Source organism: Halichoeres trimaculatus, unplaced genomic scaffold, assembly GCF_033239565.1.
Source record: "Halichoeres trimaculatus isolate MK-OKI-2021-1 unplaced genomic scaffold, fHalTri1.1 fHalTri1_scaffold_9, whole genome shotgun sequence".
Lineage (NCBI taxonomy): Eukaryota > Metazoa > Chordata > Actinopteri > Labriformes > Labridae > Halichoeres > Halichoeres trimaculatus.
The window spans coordinates 37,708,753-37,723,586 of NW_027437188.1; the positions used below are offsets into that span (position 1 = coordinate 37,708,753).

Sequence of the window (14,834 nt, forward strand, 5' to 3'; positions counted from 1 at the left end):
AAAAGCTTTTATTTGTTCATCTGTTACAGGAAAAGGTTGACGTTAAAGCTCCTCATGAACCCTCTGAGCTGAAACAGAGCGTCTCTGCTCCTGGAGCAGCTTCATCACGGACTGAGGGTCTGATCCAACAGGAAGTCCACTTTGAGACTTTAACTCTAACTCAGTCTGAGCTTTCCTTCCACAGCATGAGCTGACACACTGCAAAAAAAAACTGAAGTCAAGAGAAAATTTACTCATATTAAGAAATTATTCTAGTTTCAACCAAATTTCTCCTTTTCCATCGGCAGATTTTATTTTTATTAATGATTCAGACCTCATTCAGTTTTTAAATAACTTGAAACAAAACAATTTTCTGGACTGATCAGGAGAAAGTGGCTCAGACTGAGTTTAATAAATTTTACTTCAAAATCAGAGAAAAACTCTCTGATCAGATTTCAGGTTTTTCATGGTGCAGTCAGAAAAAACGTCATTTATGAAACAGGAGCGGCGCCTGGTCGACCGCAGACAGCTGAGAGAAAGAGAACACTCTGTGTGTGTGTGTGTGTGTGTGTGTGTGTGTGTGTGTGTGTGTGTGTGTGTGTGTGTGTGTGTGTGTGTAGATGGAAAAGCATTTAAAAAGAACACAGGTGTGTAACACATGACTGCATGGACACGTGAACACAGACACATCAAACTATTCTAACACACACACACACACACACACACACACACACACACACACACACACACACACACACACACACACACTCAGTGTAGTGACACAGGATAAAGACTCCATTTCCCATGAGCACCGTCACCCTGCTGAGGTGTGTGTTTGTTTTCTTTCCAACTCGACTTTTCTCTGCTCAGACTTTTCCCAGCATGCATCCTGCTCTGACCTCCTCCTTCAGTCTCACAGTCAGCTCCTGTTGGACCCGACCACAGAGAAACTCCTGATAATCCCTGATAATCCCACTGTGAACGCTGGATTAACAAACATTAATGATAAAAATTAAACTCTTTAAAGATCTCTCAGAAACTCTTTGTCTTCACTGAGCTTCCTGTTAAAAGCTGCAGTTCCTGATCTGTCCACTAGTCTGTCCTGTTACCATCTGATTACTAAACGTTTGGATGTTCAGGGAGACGCTGGATGAACGGATGAAAGGATGGAGGGATAGAAGGATAGAAGGATGTAAGGAGGATGGAAAGAGGAAAGGATGGAAGGATGGAAGGATGGAAGGATATAAGGATGAAGGATGAAGGATGAAGGATATAAGGATGAAGGATGAAGGATGAAGGATATAAGGATGAAGGATAAAGGATGTTAGGATGAAGGATGTAAGGATGTAAGGATGAAGGATGTAAGGATGTAAGGATGTTAGGATGAAGGATGAAAGGATGTAAGGATGTAAGGATGAAGGATGAAAGGATGTAAGGATGTAAGGATGTTAGGATGAAGGATGTAAGGATTAAGGATGTAAGGATGTAAGGATGAAGGATGAAGGTTGTAAGGATGTAAGGATGTAAGGATGTAAGGATGAAGGATGAAAGGATGTAAGGATGTAAGGATGTAAGGATGTAAGGATGAAGGATGAAGGTTGTAAGGATGTAAGGATGTAAGGATGTTAGGATGAAGGATGTAAGGATGAAGGATGTTAGGATGAAGGATGTAGGTTGTAAGGATGTAAGGATGTAAGGATGTTAGGATGAAGGATGTAAGGATGAAGGATGTAAGGATGTAAGGATGTTAGGATGAAGGATGTAAGGATGAAGGATGTAAGGATGTAAGGATGAAGGCTGTAAGGATGAAGGATGAAGGTTGGAAGGATGTAAGGATGTAAGGATGTAAGGATGTTAGGATGAAGGATGTAAGGATGAAGGATGTAAGGATGTAAGGATGAAGGATGTAAGGATGAAGGATGAAGGTTGGAAGGATGTAAGGATGATAGGATGTAAGGATGAAGGATGTAAGGATGAAGGATGTAAGGATGAAGGATGAAGGATGTAAGGATGATAGGATGTAAGGATGTAAGGATGAAGGATGTAAGGATGAAGGATGAAGGATGTAAGGATGTAAGGATGATAGGATGTAAGGATGAAGGATGTAAGGATGTAAGGATGTAAGGATGAAGGATGTAAGGATGTAAGGATGTAAGGATGGAGGATGGAGGAGGAGCAGACAGACTTGTAGCTGAGTGGATGGAAATCAATCCGTGGAGCAGGAACTGGATCTGGGAGGACCTGCTGGACGGACTAAAGATAGAAACCTGTGCCTCACCCCGACCCCCCAGCCCGTCTCCAGGGGTCACACAGGAGGCTCGTGTTTCAGGAGGACTGGCCTCCACCACCTTCACCAACCACTTGATAAACCAGTTACATAATCCAGAAGTTTCTCTGCAAACTCCTCGAGGCTCGGCTCAGATCGAGCGTCTCAGGTATTTCAGCGACGTGAGAACACAGAGCGTCAAACCGTCCCCAGAGTCCACTTCCTGTCGCCTCTTAATGAATGACCCCCGGGCACGGCGCCCAAACAGGACGCTATGGAGGTTTCTTCATGTGAGCATCAGAGCGTTTATCACAGAAGCTCACAGATGGACAGAGTTACATCACTTTATTTATTTATTTATTTATTTAGGTAGCCAATCAGCGTTGATGTGGAGAAACTCAAAGCTTGGAGTGTTTTTCTCCAAACTCTGGTCTGTCTCTGGTTTCCTGCGTCGTACTCTCCTGGTCTCATTGAACCAAACACCTTCACTCCTTCTCATGTGGCTCTGCTAACACGCTCTGCTAACACGCTCTGCTAACACGCTCTGCTAACACGCTCTGCTAACACTGCTCTGCTAACACGCCCTGCTGCTTCTCGCCGCGCGGCGAGCTGCTCGTACATACATTGACAGGGTCGTCTTACACATGCCTGCAGCTATTTGTGGAGGCCTGGAGCTGTTAACAGGAGTTTTTCCTGCTCAGGACTCAGAGTCTGAAACAAACTGTCCTGGTCACTTCAGAGCCGAGTCAGCTTCATACGGCTCAGATACAGACGACCAATCAGCAAAGAGCGCCACACGGTGAAGACTGAATAAACCACAGGCTGGTGATAAGCAGTAAAACCTGTCAGGGAGTCAGAAAGTCGCTCAGTGGGAGACACAGATCTCATTTTGAGACTGAAAACTTTCCACAGATCAGGAGCAGATACTTTAAAACAGGAGTCAGAAACTTTTACAGTCACAGGAGACAGCTAGCTTCAGATCAGCTGGGTCAAAGACATTAATTCTTTATCATTCTACTTTATCTTCACGATAAAGACGATAAGGTGTATGGAATTATAAACACAGTTAAAATCTGATAAATAGTTGTCTAAACCAGACAATTTTTTCTGTTGCTTTCTTTTTTAGAGAATTTCTGAAACTGCATATGTGATGTCTTGTTTTTTAATTTTTTTTTTTTTTTAGTCTAAAAAATTTAGATTTTTTTTTAAATGATTTTTTTTAATGGATTTCTTAAAGGTATTTTTTAATGATTTTTTTTATTTGATTTTTTTTTATTTGAATTTTTTTATATGATTTTTTTAAATAAAATCTTTAAATTTTTTAAAAAAAAAATGCAAAAAATTAAATAAAATAAAATGAAATTAGAAAATTACCAAAATGTCAAATTTAATAAATCCGTAAACATTTCAAAAAATGTTTGAAATCTCAAAAATCTGCAAAACTTTCAAACAATTTAAAACATTCTAAAAAAAGCAAAAAATTAGAAAAACTGCAAAATTTCAAAAGTGTAAAAATGTGCAAAAAATGTTTAAATATTATAAATTTGAAGAAATTCCAAATTTTTTAAAGAACAGTTGAATTTGAGAGCACATATTCATAATAGTGTAAAACTCATCATTTAAAAAAAATATATTTGCTAATGTTTTGCCACGTATCAAGTGTAAATGTTCAGGATTTAGTCTCTGGTCAGTCTCTGGCTCTGCTGCTCTTCCTGCTGGATCAGAGGAAAACCTGTTCCTGTCTGGTGCTGGTCTGTGTGGCCCGGTCTGCCAGTTGTTCCTGGCACCGCCCACGTGTGAATCTGTGAATGTTTGTTACCCACCCCCCCAGGCCTCTGCTGTGAGGAGGAATCTGCAATCAGGCTGGAGTCCAGCTCCAACGAGGCTCATACCACAAGGTCTGAATGAGTCCAGAGTCCAGATCCCGGGGTCCAGAGTCCAGGGTCCAAGTGTGATCCAGGAAACTCTACTTCAGGGATGATGGAAAGAAAACCAAACATTTAATCTGAATACACAAGTTTGGACCATGATACACACAGTTAGAGAAAGGTGTCATACACACACACACACACACACACTCCCACACACACACACACACACACACACACACACACACACACACACACACACACACACACACACACTTACACACACACACATCCTGCTAACATTAAAACACAGACTGCAGCTTCCTCTAAAACATATCGAGGCCTGTAGGTCCCCGTGTCCTCCTCCTGCAGCCTGGAGGAGTCCATCAGAGCTTTGATTCTGAGTCTGAGTCTGAGTCTGAGTCTGAGTCTGTGTCTGAGTCTGAGTTTGTAGTTTTCTCTGAGTCTGAGTCTGTGTTTGAGTCTGAGTCTGAGTCTGAGTCTGAGTCTGTGTCTGATTCTGAGTCTGAGTCTGAGTCTGAGTCTGAGTCTGAAAGTCTTCCTCGCTCTGATTAACGTCTCTCTGCTCGTCAGCTTCAGATTCTTGGTCAGAAATGTTTCACACACAGTTCCTGCTTACATAACTGTCCTTGGTGCTGCTCCCCCCGGGGCAGCTGCAGGTCCTGGAGCTGACGACATGTGTGTGTGTGTGTGTGTGTGTGTGTGTGTGTGTGTGTGTGTGTGTGTGTGTGTGTGTGTGTGGGAGTTCTGGTGGATAGAGTGACAGTCTAAACTGGGAAACTGGATCTGTGCCACAGGATCCAGAACAGGTCTGAGTGAGCAGGATCACAGCACATGAGGGTCTGTGTGTTCTCCAACATGTGATGATGGTCACATGTTCACGACCAACTTTGTTCATGTTCAAACCCTCAGGGCTGTAGGAAGCTACAGTCCATCCCAGCTGTCATTGGGCACAGCGTACACCTGGACAGGTGACCAGCCAATCACAGGTTGGGGGACACAGCATCATGGTTTCCCTCAGAGGGTCAGGTGTATCTGTCAGACAGAATAACATGAAGATAAATGTAAATAAATGTTAAATAAAGTCATCCACTGCTTCAGAAAGTCCCCCTCTGAAACAGACCTCACAGCTCAGACAGTTTCTCTGCTGACACGCTGTCGGTCGGTGCTTTCCTGAACTCATCCTGCTGTGGTCACAGTTTGCGTTTTAAATCTTTCTCTGTTTGTTGTTTTTCTTGAAGGATCACTTTGGAGAGCTTAGCTCTGTGTTTGGCGTCAAAATGTTGACGTAGGTTTTCTCTTTGACAAACACCTGTAGCACAAAGACAGACCAGTTTTCCTCCTTGAAGCTCAAACAAAGATCGGCCTCCCCATCTTTCCTGAAACAGCTTCATCTGCACCAACTCTCCTCCTGGACGTTTTGGGATCATTGTTTATTTCTCAGTTCCACTGGTTCAGAAAAAAGCTCTGATGTAAAAACACTAAGATCTGCAGGAGGCCGTCATTTTGCAGTAACATAATCTAACTTTTGGTGTCCCACAGGGATCTATCTTGGGACCCAGATTGTTTATTATGTATATTAACGATTTATGTGAAGTTTAAAAAAAAAATGCACTGTATCCTGTTTGCTGATGACACCAGTTTGTATTGTTCTGGACAAGATCTTGAGCAGCTTTTGGACACTGTGGGAACTGAAGTCAAAATATTAACAAAGTGGTTTGATGTTAATAAACTCTCAATACATTTGAATAAAACTAAATATATGATCTTTGGAAATAGGAAAGTAAATTCACAATGTCAGATAAAAATTGGTGAAGTAGAAATTAAGAGGGTCTATAGCACTAAGTTTTTGGGAGTTAATATTGATGACAAACTTAATTGGAAATTAAATATAAATAATTTAAAAATTAAAATATCAAAAATTATCGCTATATTATATACAATTAAAACCTCTGTAAATCAAAATGTTTCATATCTTGTATGATACGCTCATACTTCCATACCTTAATTATTGCGTGGAAATATGGGGGAATAATTATAAATCAAACACTCAACCGATTTTCCTGCTGCAAAAGAAAGCCATCAGAATTATTAATTTTGCTAATTACTATGCCCCTACAAATCCACTGTTTATCAAACAGAATACTTTAAAATGTCATGATCTTGTTGATTTTAACACAGTTGTTGTGATGTATAAAGCTCACAACTTAAAGCTCCCACACAGTCTCCAAGATCTGTTCAAACTGAAAGAAAACAGATATAGTTTCAGAGATTCTGGTAACTTCTATAAACCCAAAGCTGGGACTAATCTGAAAAGTAGATGTGTCTCTGTTTGTAGTAGATTCCGTCTCTGGGTCTGATTGAAGACCTGGGTCTGTGTCACAGAGTCCGCCCAGCTCCACCCTGAGATTCACCCTCCGTCACATGATGGGTGTGATTTAACATCCATCCACGGTTGGATTACTGAGGTCTATCAGGTTACCAGTGGCTGTGGCTGTGGGGGGGGGACTGAGGCTGGCAGCAGGACCTGGGTCCAGGTTTTACATCCAGAGAGAGATCTCAGCCCAACGACCAACGACCAACGATCAACAACCAACTACCAACGATCAACTACCAACGACCATCGACCAACGACCAACGACCAACTACCAACAATCAACTACCAACGACCATCGACCAACGACCAACGACCAACGATCAACAACCAACTACCAACGATCAACTACCAACGACCAACAACCAACGACCAACGACCAACTACCAACGACCATCGACCAACGACCAACGACCAACGACCAACGATCACAACCAACTACCAACGACCATCGACCAACGACCATCGACCAACTACCAACGACCATCGACCAACGACCAACGACCAACGATCAACGACCAACGACCAACAACCAACAACCAACAAACAACGACTAACGATCAACGACCAACGACCAACGACCAACGATCAACGACCAACGACCAACGACCAACAACCAACGACCAACAACCAACGACCAACAACCAACGACCAACGATCTGATGAATTTCTCCCAGAGACCAAAACACAACGAGCAGGAAACGACTCCTGCACTGTTTATAAACACACACACACACACACACACACACACACACACTCACACACACACACACACACACACACACACACACACACACACACACACACACACACACACAGACAGACACACACAGTTAAATGGATCCAGATTCTCCTCCTCTGTCTTCAGCCTCCTGCAGGAGCGTCTTCACCTCCACCTCAGGGAGCGACAGGTGAGAAGGTCACAGCTGATGAAAGATCATCGTCCGTCATGTAACCTGAGACTAAGAGGTTAATTTAACTGCAGAGTCTGAAGACACACACTCACTCTGCTCCTCTGGTACACTTATGAAACACAGGGGGGGGGGGGGGGGGGGGGGGGGGTAGGTACAGTACGTCTGCTCACAGCCTCACACCCAGGACCAGGACTCAGCTCCACCTGCTCCTCCCAGACCTCAGGCTGACTAAAAACAGGAGGAGCTGGGACGTTAAGGTACTTCAAACCAGACCCAGACTCCAGCACAGACTTTAGAGTCACACGCTGAGCTGTTTGCTGGGTTGGAGGAGGTGGAGGAGGAGGAGGAGGAGGTGGAGGAGGTGGGGGTTGATGGTCAGAGAGAGATGAGGAGTTTCTGTCACCAAATCCTCTCCAAAGATATTTCCCCTAAACAATAAACATTAAAGTCTAAAAAATGTTTTTGAGTGAAAAAGTAACACGAGCAGGTGAGATTTTCAAAATAAAAGTCTTATTCTTGAAACAAAAATAAATGTTTTCAAATCTAGGATGATAAGACAATATGGGGATTAGAGCTCAAACAAAAAATCACTTTTTGTTTTGTGAAAATTTGAGAAGTCTACACAGATCTTTGATGGATCCTTGTTTTATTTTTTGGTTATTTTCTGTTTTTTTTTATTTATTTATTTTTTTTATTTGTTGTTATTATCTTTTTACATTTAATTTAATACATTTGATTTAATTTAATTTAATTTAATTTAATTTATTCTAATTGGATTTAATTTAATTTAATTTAATTTAATTTAATTTAATTTAATTTAATTTAATTTAATTTAATTTAATTTAATCTAATTTAATTTAATTTAATTTAATTTAATTCATTATAATTTAATTATGTTTAATTTAGATTAATTGAATTGAATTTTTGTAATGTGTCATGTTGGCCTGCAGCTCTTTTTTATTTTTTGCACGAGGTGATTTGTGAATAATATTTGTGAGGGGAGGAACAGACATAACACAAACTTTTTTTCTTTCTGCTCTCTTTTCATTCATATGTGTTAGTTCTGTTTTTGTCCTTAATGTTTTATATTTTGACAGAATGAAATAAAGTCAAATCAAATCAAATATATTTATATGGTGTTTATACTCTGTGATGGGGGTGAAGAAGTAAAGGTCTTTACGCTGTGTTTATTCTCCTGTATCTGCACCATGAAGATCATACACTGAAAAAAAACTGAATCTTATCAAGTGTTTTTGTCTCTTTTTAAGTAAGAAATGTCTTTTCAGAGTAAATCTGAGCCACATTCACCCGATCAGTCCAGAAAAATGACTTATTTCTAGTTATTTAAAGACATAATGAGCTCTGAATTACTGTAACAAGTTAAAAAAAATTGCCACTGGACCAAGAGAAATGAGCTTTAACTAGAATAATGTCTTAATACAATAAACTTTTCTCTTCTTCCATTGGCAGATTTTTTCCTTGTTACAGTGATTCAGAGCTCATTTTGTCTTTAAATAACTTGAAATCAGACATTTTCCTGGACTGGGTTTTTCTGCTCAGCTGATGTGGATCAGACTGAGTCTGAAAAACATTTTCTACTGAAAATAACAACGTGATACGTTCAGTTTTTTCACGGTGTGTGTGTGACTCCTGTTTCCTGCTGTCTGGGTGTAACTGGTATCTAACTCTAAGCATAATGCAGCAGGGTTAATGTAAAGGCTCATGGGTCCCTCGGCAGCAGTTGTGCAGCAGTCGCGCAGCACGCTGGCAGGAGGTGAAAGGTTGGAGCGGTTGGCTGCAGCTGTTGCCGCGTCTCTCGTCTCGAGTGTTGTGTGAAGTTGGTCCTTTCCTTTTACAAACCCAGGAGACCCCCTGTGACCAATCAGAGCCAGGGACCCAGAGTCCGGCCGGCCAATGAGGACCAGGGTCTGGGTATAAAGGCTTCAGTCCATCAGCTGGCAGAGTTGGGCAACCCCTACATTTGGTGGACCGGATCTGATCCCAGGATCTGTTACCTTTCTTTCTCCTGAGCAGGTAAAGACACAAACGCTTTGGTTTTCTCTCATTCATGGAAAAAGGTTTATGGTGTTTTTTCAGAAGGACTGAAACATTTTAGAGAGACGTGTTAAAAAGTAATGACAGATTTCTTTATTTGTGAACTCTGGGATCATTTTTCCACCTGAGTTTTTCTTTTCCTGGATTCCTCCATCTTTTTTTTCCTGCGTCTGGAAACGAGTCGGTCCATGCACCGAGCTCCTGAGCCAGTCCAGAGAAACGTTTCACGGTCAGACTTTGCACGGGGTGAGGTGGAGTCAGTGCGAGCGCGGTGTCAGCCTCACAGCTGAGACTTTCTGTCAGCTGCTGCTGACGCCAGCAGCTTCCTGCGCCTGTGAATAGTTCAGGAGCTGGATTTAGTCCTGGGACATATGGAGCCACCCAGCAGGCACGCAGCGCTCTGACCTTTAAGGGTAGGAGGTCACAGGGGGTCCAGCTCAGACCACAGGCCGGGCCCCGACCCCGGACTGCAGACAGGGACCAGCTCATCAGAGGTTTCCGCTCCGAGACGTGGATCTCTGGAGTTCACTGAGAAACAGAAAGTTGGCTCAGTCTGAGGCCGAACGAGCCAGAGAGGAGAAACCATTCATTCAGTCTGCAGGAGGAGGTGCAGGGGGAGGTGCAGGGGGGAGGGAGGCTATTAATAACCTGTGCAGGGGGGAGGAGGAGACAGGTGGGAGGGGGAGAACAGCAGGAGGAGCAGCATGTGGTCGGCACAGCTGAAACACAGGAGGAGGAAATGAGGAGAGGTCTCCTCTTCACCAGACGCCTCATAGACCGGGCGCTCCAGAGACTGGGAGACGCCCCCCAGAAGGAGACCGGTACCCCTTAGACCTCCTTAGACCTCCTTAGACCTCCTTAGACCTCCTTAGACCTCCTTAGACCACAGAGCCTTACATCTGTACCTCAGGAAAACAGCGTAGAAACTTTCTGAGCAGATGAATCTTTAAACGTTTCAGATAAAAATAATCGTTTCTCTTTTTCTCCTTCAGGCGAAACAAAAGTCGCAGCCATGGCGAAAAACTGCCACAACGACTACAAGATGAAGTTCACCCTGGACGACGAGTTCCCAGATCTGTCCCTGCACAACAACCACATGGCCAAGGTGAGCACACACACACACACACACACACACACACACACACACACACACACACACACACACACACACACACACACACACAGTCACATGACCGTGCGATCACTGACGCCTCTCTGTGTCATCCTTTGCAGGTGCTGACCAAGGACATCTACGGTAAGCTGAGGGGCAAGTCCACCCCCAGCGGCTTCACCCTGGACGACGTCATCCAGACCGGAGTTGATAACCCCGGTAAGAAACACAGATCAGATCAGATTAGATCAGATTAGATCAGATATGATCAGATTAGATCAGATTAGATCAGATTAGGAGTGACAGACTCAGAGAAACACGCCACCTGACGCGTCCCCCCCCCTCGCCCCTCAGGCCACCCCTTCATCATGACCGTGGGCTGCGTTGCTGGTGACGAGGAGTCCTACGAGGTCTTCAAGGATCTGCTGGACCCGGTCATCTCCGACCGTCACGGTGGATACAAACCCACCGACAAGCACAAGACCGACCTGAACTTCGAGAACCTGAAGGTAAGGATCCCTCAGACCCCACAGACCCCACAGACCCAGTCCAGGTCCACGGGGGTCTGAACCAAACCCTGACACCTTGTTCTCCGTCCGTCCCCTCAGGGTGGCGATGACCTGGACCCCAACTACGTGCTGTCCAGCCGCGTCCGTACCGGCCGCAGCATCAAGGGATTCACCCTGCCCCCCCACTGCAGCCGTGGAGAGCGCAGAGCCATCCAGAACATGTCCATCGAGGGTGAGTCTCAGACCTCAGACCTCAGACCTCAGACCAGGGGGATCTGTTTGACCCTCAGACGCTGACTCACCCCCCTGTGTTTGTCTGTTTGCTCCTCAGCCCTGGCCAGCCTGGAGGGAGAGTTCAAGGGGAAGTACTACCCCCTGGACGGCATGACCGACGCCGAGCAGGAGCAGCTGATCGCCGATCACTTCCTCTTCGACAAGCCCGTGTCCCCCCTGCTGACCTGCGCCGGCATGGCCCGTGACTGGCCCGACGCCAGAGGCATCTGGTGAGAGACGAGCTGACACTCAGAGTTTCTGTACCGATAGGATCAGGATCAGGATCAGGATCAGACCCTCAGACTCAGTCAGATCGGGATCAGGATCAGGATCAGGATCAGACTCAGTCAGATCAGGATCAGGATCAGGATCAGGATCAGGATCAGTCAGACACACAGGGAGGGCAGTTCATTCACAGCTTCAGGCTCAGTTTGTGGTTTTACTTTGACCTTTCTGTAACGAAACCTCAAAGGTCAAAGTGAGACCCCTGCCTGGTCCAGGCTCTGACCTCTCTGGTCTCTCTGGTCCTCTTCCTCCAGGCACAACGAGGGAAAGACCTTCCTGGTCTGGGTGAACGAGGAGGATCACCTGCGCGTCATCTCCATGCAGAAGGGCGGAAACATGAAGGAGGTCTTCAGACGTTTCTGCGTTGGTCTGCAGAAGGTGATGCTCACACACACACACACACACACACACACACACACACACACACACACACACACACACACTGATGAGTTAGAGCAGGGGTGTTCAACCTGTGGCTCTGGACCCTCATGCGGCCCTTTGACACCTTTGCAGTGGCTCCTTGCAGCTTTAAAATATATCATTTAAAAAAGGTTGGGTTTCTTTGTTTTTCTAACAGAGGATATTAACGGCACAGACAATAAATTAAATCATTATAAAACATTTTGTACTGAGAATGCATCACCTATTAAAATAAAGCTTTTAATTTTGGTGATTTTTAAAAAAAAAATTTTTGATTGTTTTTCTTTTTTTTTTTTTGACATTTTTGCAAAATAAGAAAAAGGAGTTCCACTTTTTTTTTTTTTGAAGATTTTGCAAATTTTTTATTTGTTTTTTTTTTTTATCAATCCCCCTTTTTTTTTTTTTTTTTTTTTATAATTTTTGAAAATCAAGCAAATTTTTTAAATAGCATTAATTTGTTTTTTTTTCTTCAAATTTATGACATTTCAGCCAATTTATGAAATTTTGCACATTTTTTAAATTCTTTTTTTTGTTGTTGTGTAAATGTTTTTTTAATTCAAAACTTATTGAAATTTCATTTTGAATTTTGCAAATTCATAAAATCTCTGGCATTACAAATTTCTTTTTTTTTTTTCTTAAATTGCAAATTTATTAAAAACAAAAAACTAAGAAATCACCTGTACAATTTTATAAACACAAAAACTTCTTGTTTCGATAATTTTTTACTAGATTCTACACTTTTTTGTCTTAATGTGAAGATAAAGTAGATTTTGTGGCTCCTGAATGACTTTAATCCAGGTGAGCTGAGGAAAAACGGCTCTTTGGGAAGTAAAGGTTAGAGTATCATCATCATCATCATCATCATCATCATCATGGTCCTCCTGCAGGGTGTAAACTCTCAGTCAGGGTAAACTCTAACCCCCGTGCTCTGTTTCTCCCTGTCACCGCTCAGATTGAGGACATCTTCAAGAAGCACGGCCGCGGCTTCATGTGGAACGAGCACCTGGGCTACGTCCTCACCTGCCCCTCCAACCTGGGAACCGGCCTGCGCGGCGGCGTGCACGTCAAGCTGCCCAAGCTCAGCACACACGCCAAGTTCGAGGAGATCCTGACCAGGCTGCGTCTGCAGAAGCGTGGCACAGGTACCGGCGTTAGCCATGTCGTGTGATAGCATGTTAGCATATTAGCCAATGCTCCAGGCTATGAAGCTCAGTCATAGCTCTCAGTTTTCAGATGCTAACTGTCCCTAAACACAGCTCAGGTTTAGAAACAAAAAGACTTTCTGTGAGTTTGAACGTTTTGCTGTTAGCATTGTTAGCTTAGCTCCTGATCAAAATAAAGTCAGAGGAGTTTTCTGTCATTTCCTCCTCAGGAACAGAAAACCTTAAGAGGACAAACAGTTTAAATGTGTTTAAAGACACAAACATGAACAAACTCAGACAGTTTTTAATTTAAGAAAAAGACGTTTTGTTGTTGTTTACATTTAGAGCTCCTCAGTTTACCGTAACTCTTCAAATACAGGAGCACCGGAGAAAATTCAAACAAACTTAAAAAGAAAAGATCTTCGGTATAAGGATCTATGTGTAATTTCCATTTATTTATTCATTTATTATTATGTTTATATTTAATTATAATTTAGTTATTTTAAAGTCTTTGGTGAAAACATTACGATCATTACTGTAACTCTTCATGAAAAAATTCAAACTGCTCCTTTAAGAGGAAAAGACGAGCTCTGTGGCGTTACCATGGTGATGACGTCCAATCACAGACGATAATCAGACGGTTCAGACATTAACTGATGAAACTGTTTCCATTACCGTAACTCTTCAACTATGAGGGCCAGTGAAAATTCAAACAGTTCCTGAAGCTAAAACAGATCAGACGATGAAGAGCGTCTGATCGCAGCGTTTCTGAGTCTCTAAAGATAAAATCAGGAGCTGAGGGTTCAGACATCTTTACCTGTTGATGCTTGAGGACACAGGTCTAAGCCCCGCCCCCTTCTCCTCCTCCTCCTCCTCCAGGTGGCGTGGACACAGCCTCCGTGGGTGGCGTGTTCGACATCTCCAACGCCGACCGTCTGGGCTCCTCCGAGGTGGATCAGGTGCAGCTGGTGGTTGATGGCGTGAAGCTGATGGTGGAGATGGAGAAGAAGCTGGAGAAGGGCGAGTCCATCGACGGCATGATCCCCGCCCAGAAGTAAAGAGGACAGACGAGGACTCAGTGACTGTCTGTGTTTGTTTTTTTATTTTCTAAAAAATCAACGGGTGGCCTTGTTGTAAAGTTATTTTACTGGTTTCGGCCGACTGGCTACTTCCTGCTTCTCTCCATCCTGAAGACACTCCACTTCCTGTCTGCTCCTTTCCTCTCCTCTTTCCTCCCCACCTCTCCTTCCTTCCTTCCTGCTCCCTCTGTCTGACCTCGGTCACCTGAACCACCTCTCCTCCATCATCTCTGTAACATCCTGGGATCAACCCATGCACAGTCTGCTGGAGGCTGTGCGTGTGCACCAAAATCTTTTTTTGGTTGTAATATAAAACTGGACGATTAAATTTTGCCCCATGTAACAATCAGAGCGTGTGTGTGTGTCGTGTTTTTCTTTCTGCAGAGACAAACGGACAGGACACCAGAGCCAGGGTGAAGTCTTTATTTCATGTCACACGTTATTTCCTAGGAGACATGCAGGAGTGCAGGTCCACCGTTTAGATTCAGCCCATGAGTTAACGTGAGGGGGTGACGTCTGCAAACACGCCGAGCTCAGA

General features: G+C 43.6%; 1 protein-coding gene across 1 annotated transcript; it reads left to right on the plus strand.

The window, feature by feature from the left end:
* Positions 1-9,381: 9,381 nt before the first annotated feature.
* Positions 9,382-14,630, plus strand: LOC141797974 (creatine kinase M-type-like). Its single transcript, XM_074679699.1, has 9 exons — positions 9,382-9,456; positions 10,470-10,582; positions 10,711-10,807; positions 10,943-11,097; positions 11,197-11,329; positions 11,429-11,600; positions 11,910-12,033; positions 13,028-13,217; positions 14,097-14,630. Exons 2-9 carry the CDS (start codon positions 10,490-10,492, stop codon positions 14,273-14,275), a joined length of 1,143 nt encoding a protein of 380 aa, XP_074535800.1. The 5' UTR covers positions 9,382-9,456; positions 10,470-10,489; the 3' UTR covers positions 14,276-14,630.
* The last annotated feature ends 204 nt before the right edge of the window (positions 14,631-14,834 follow it).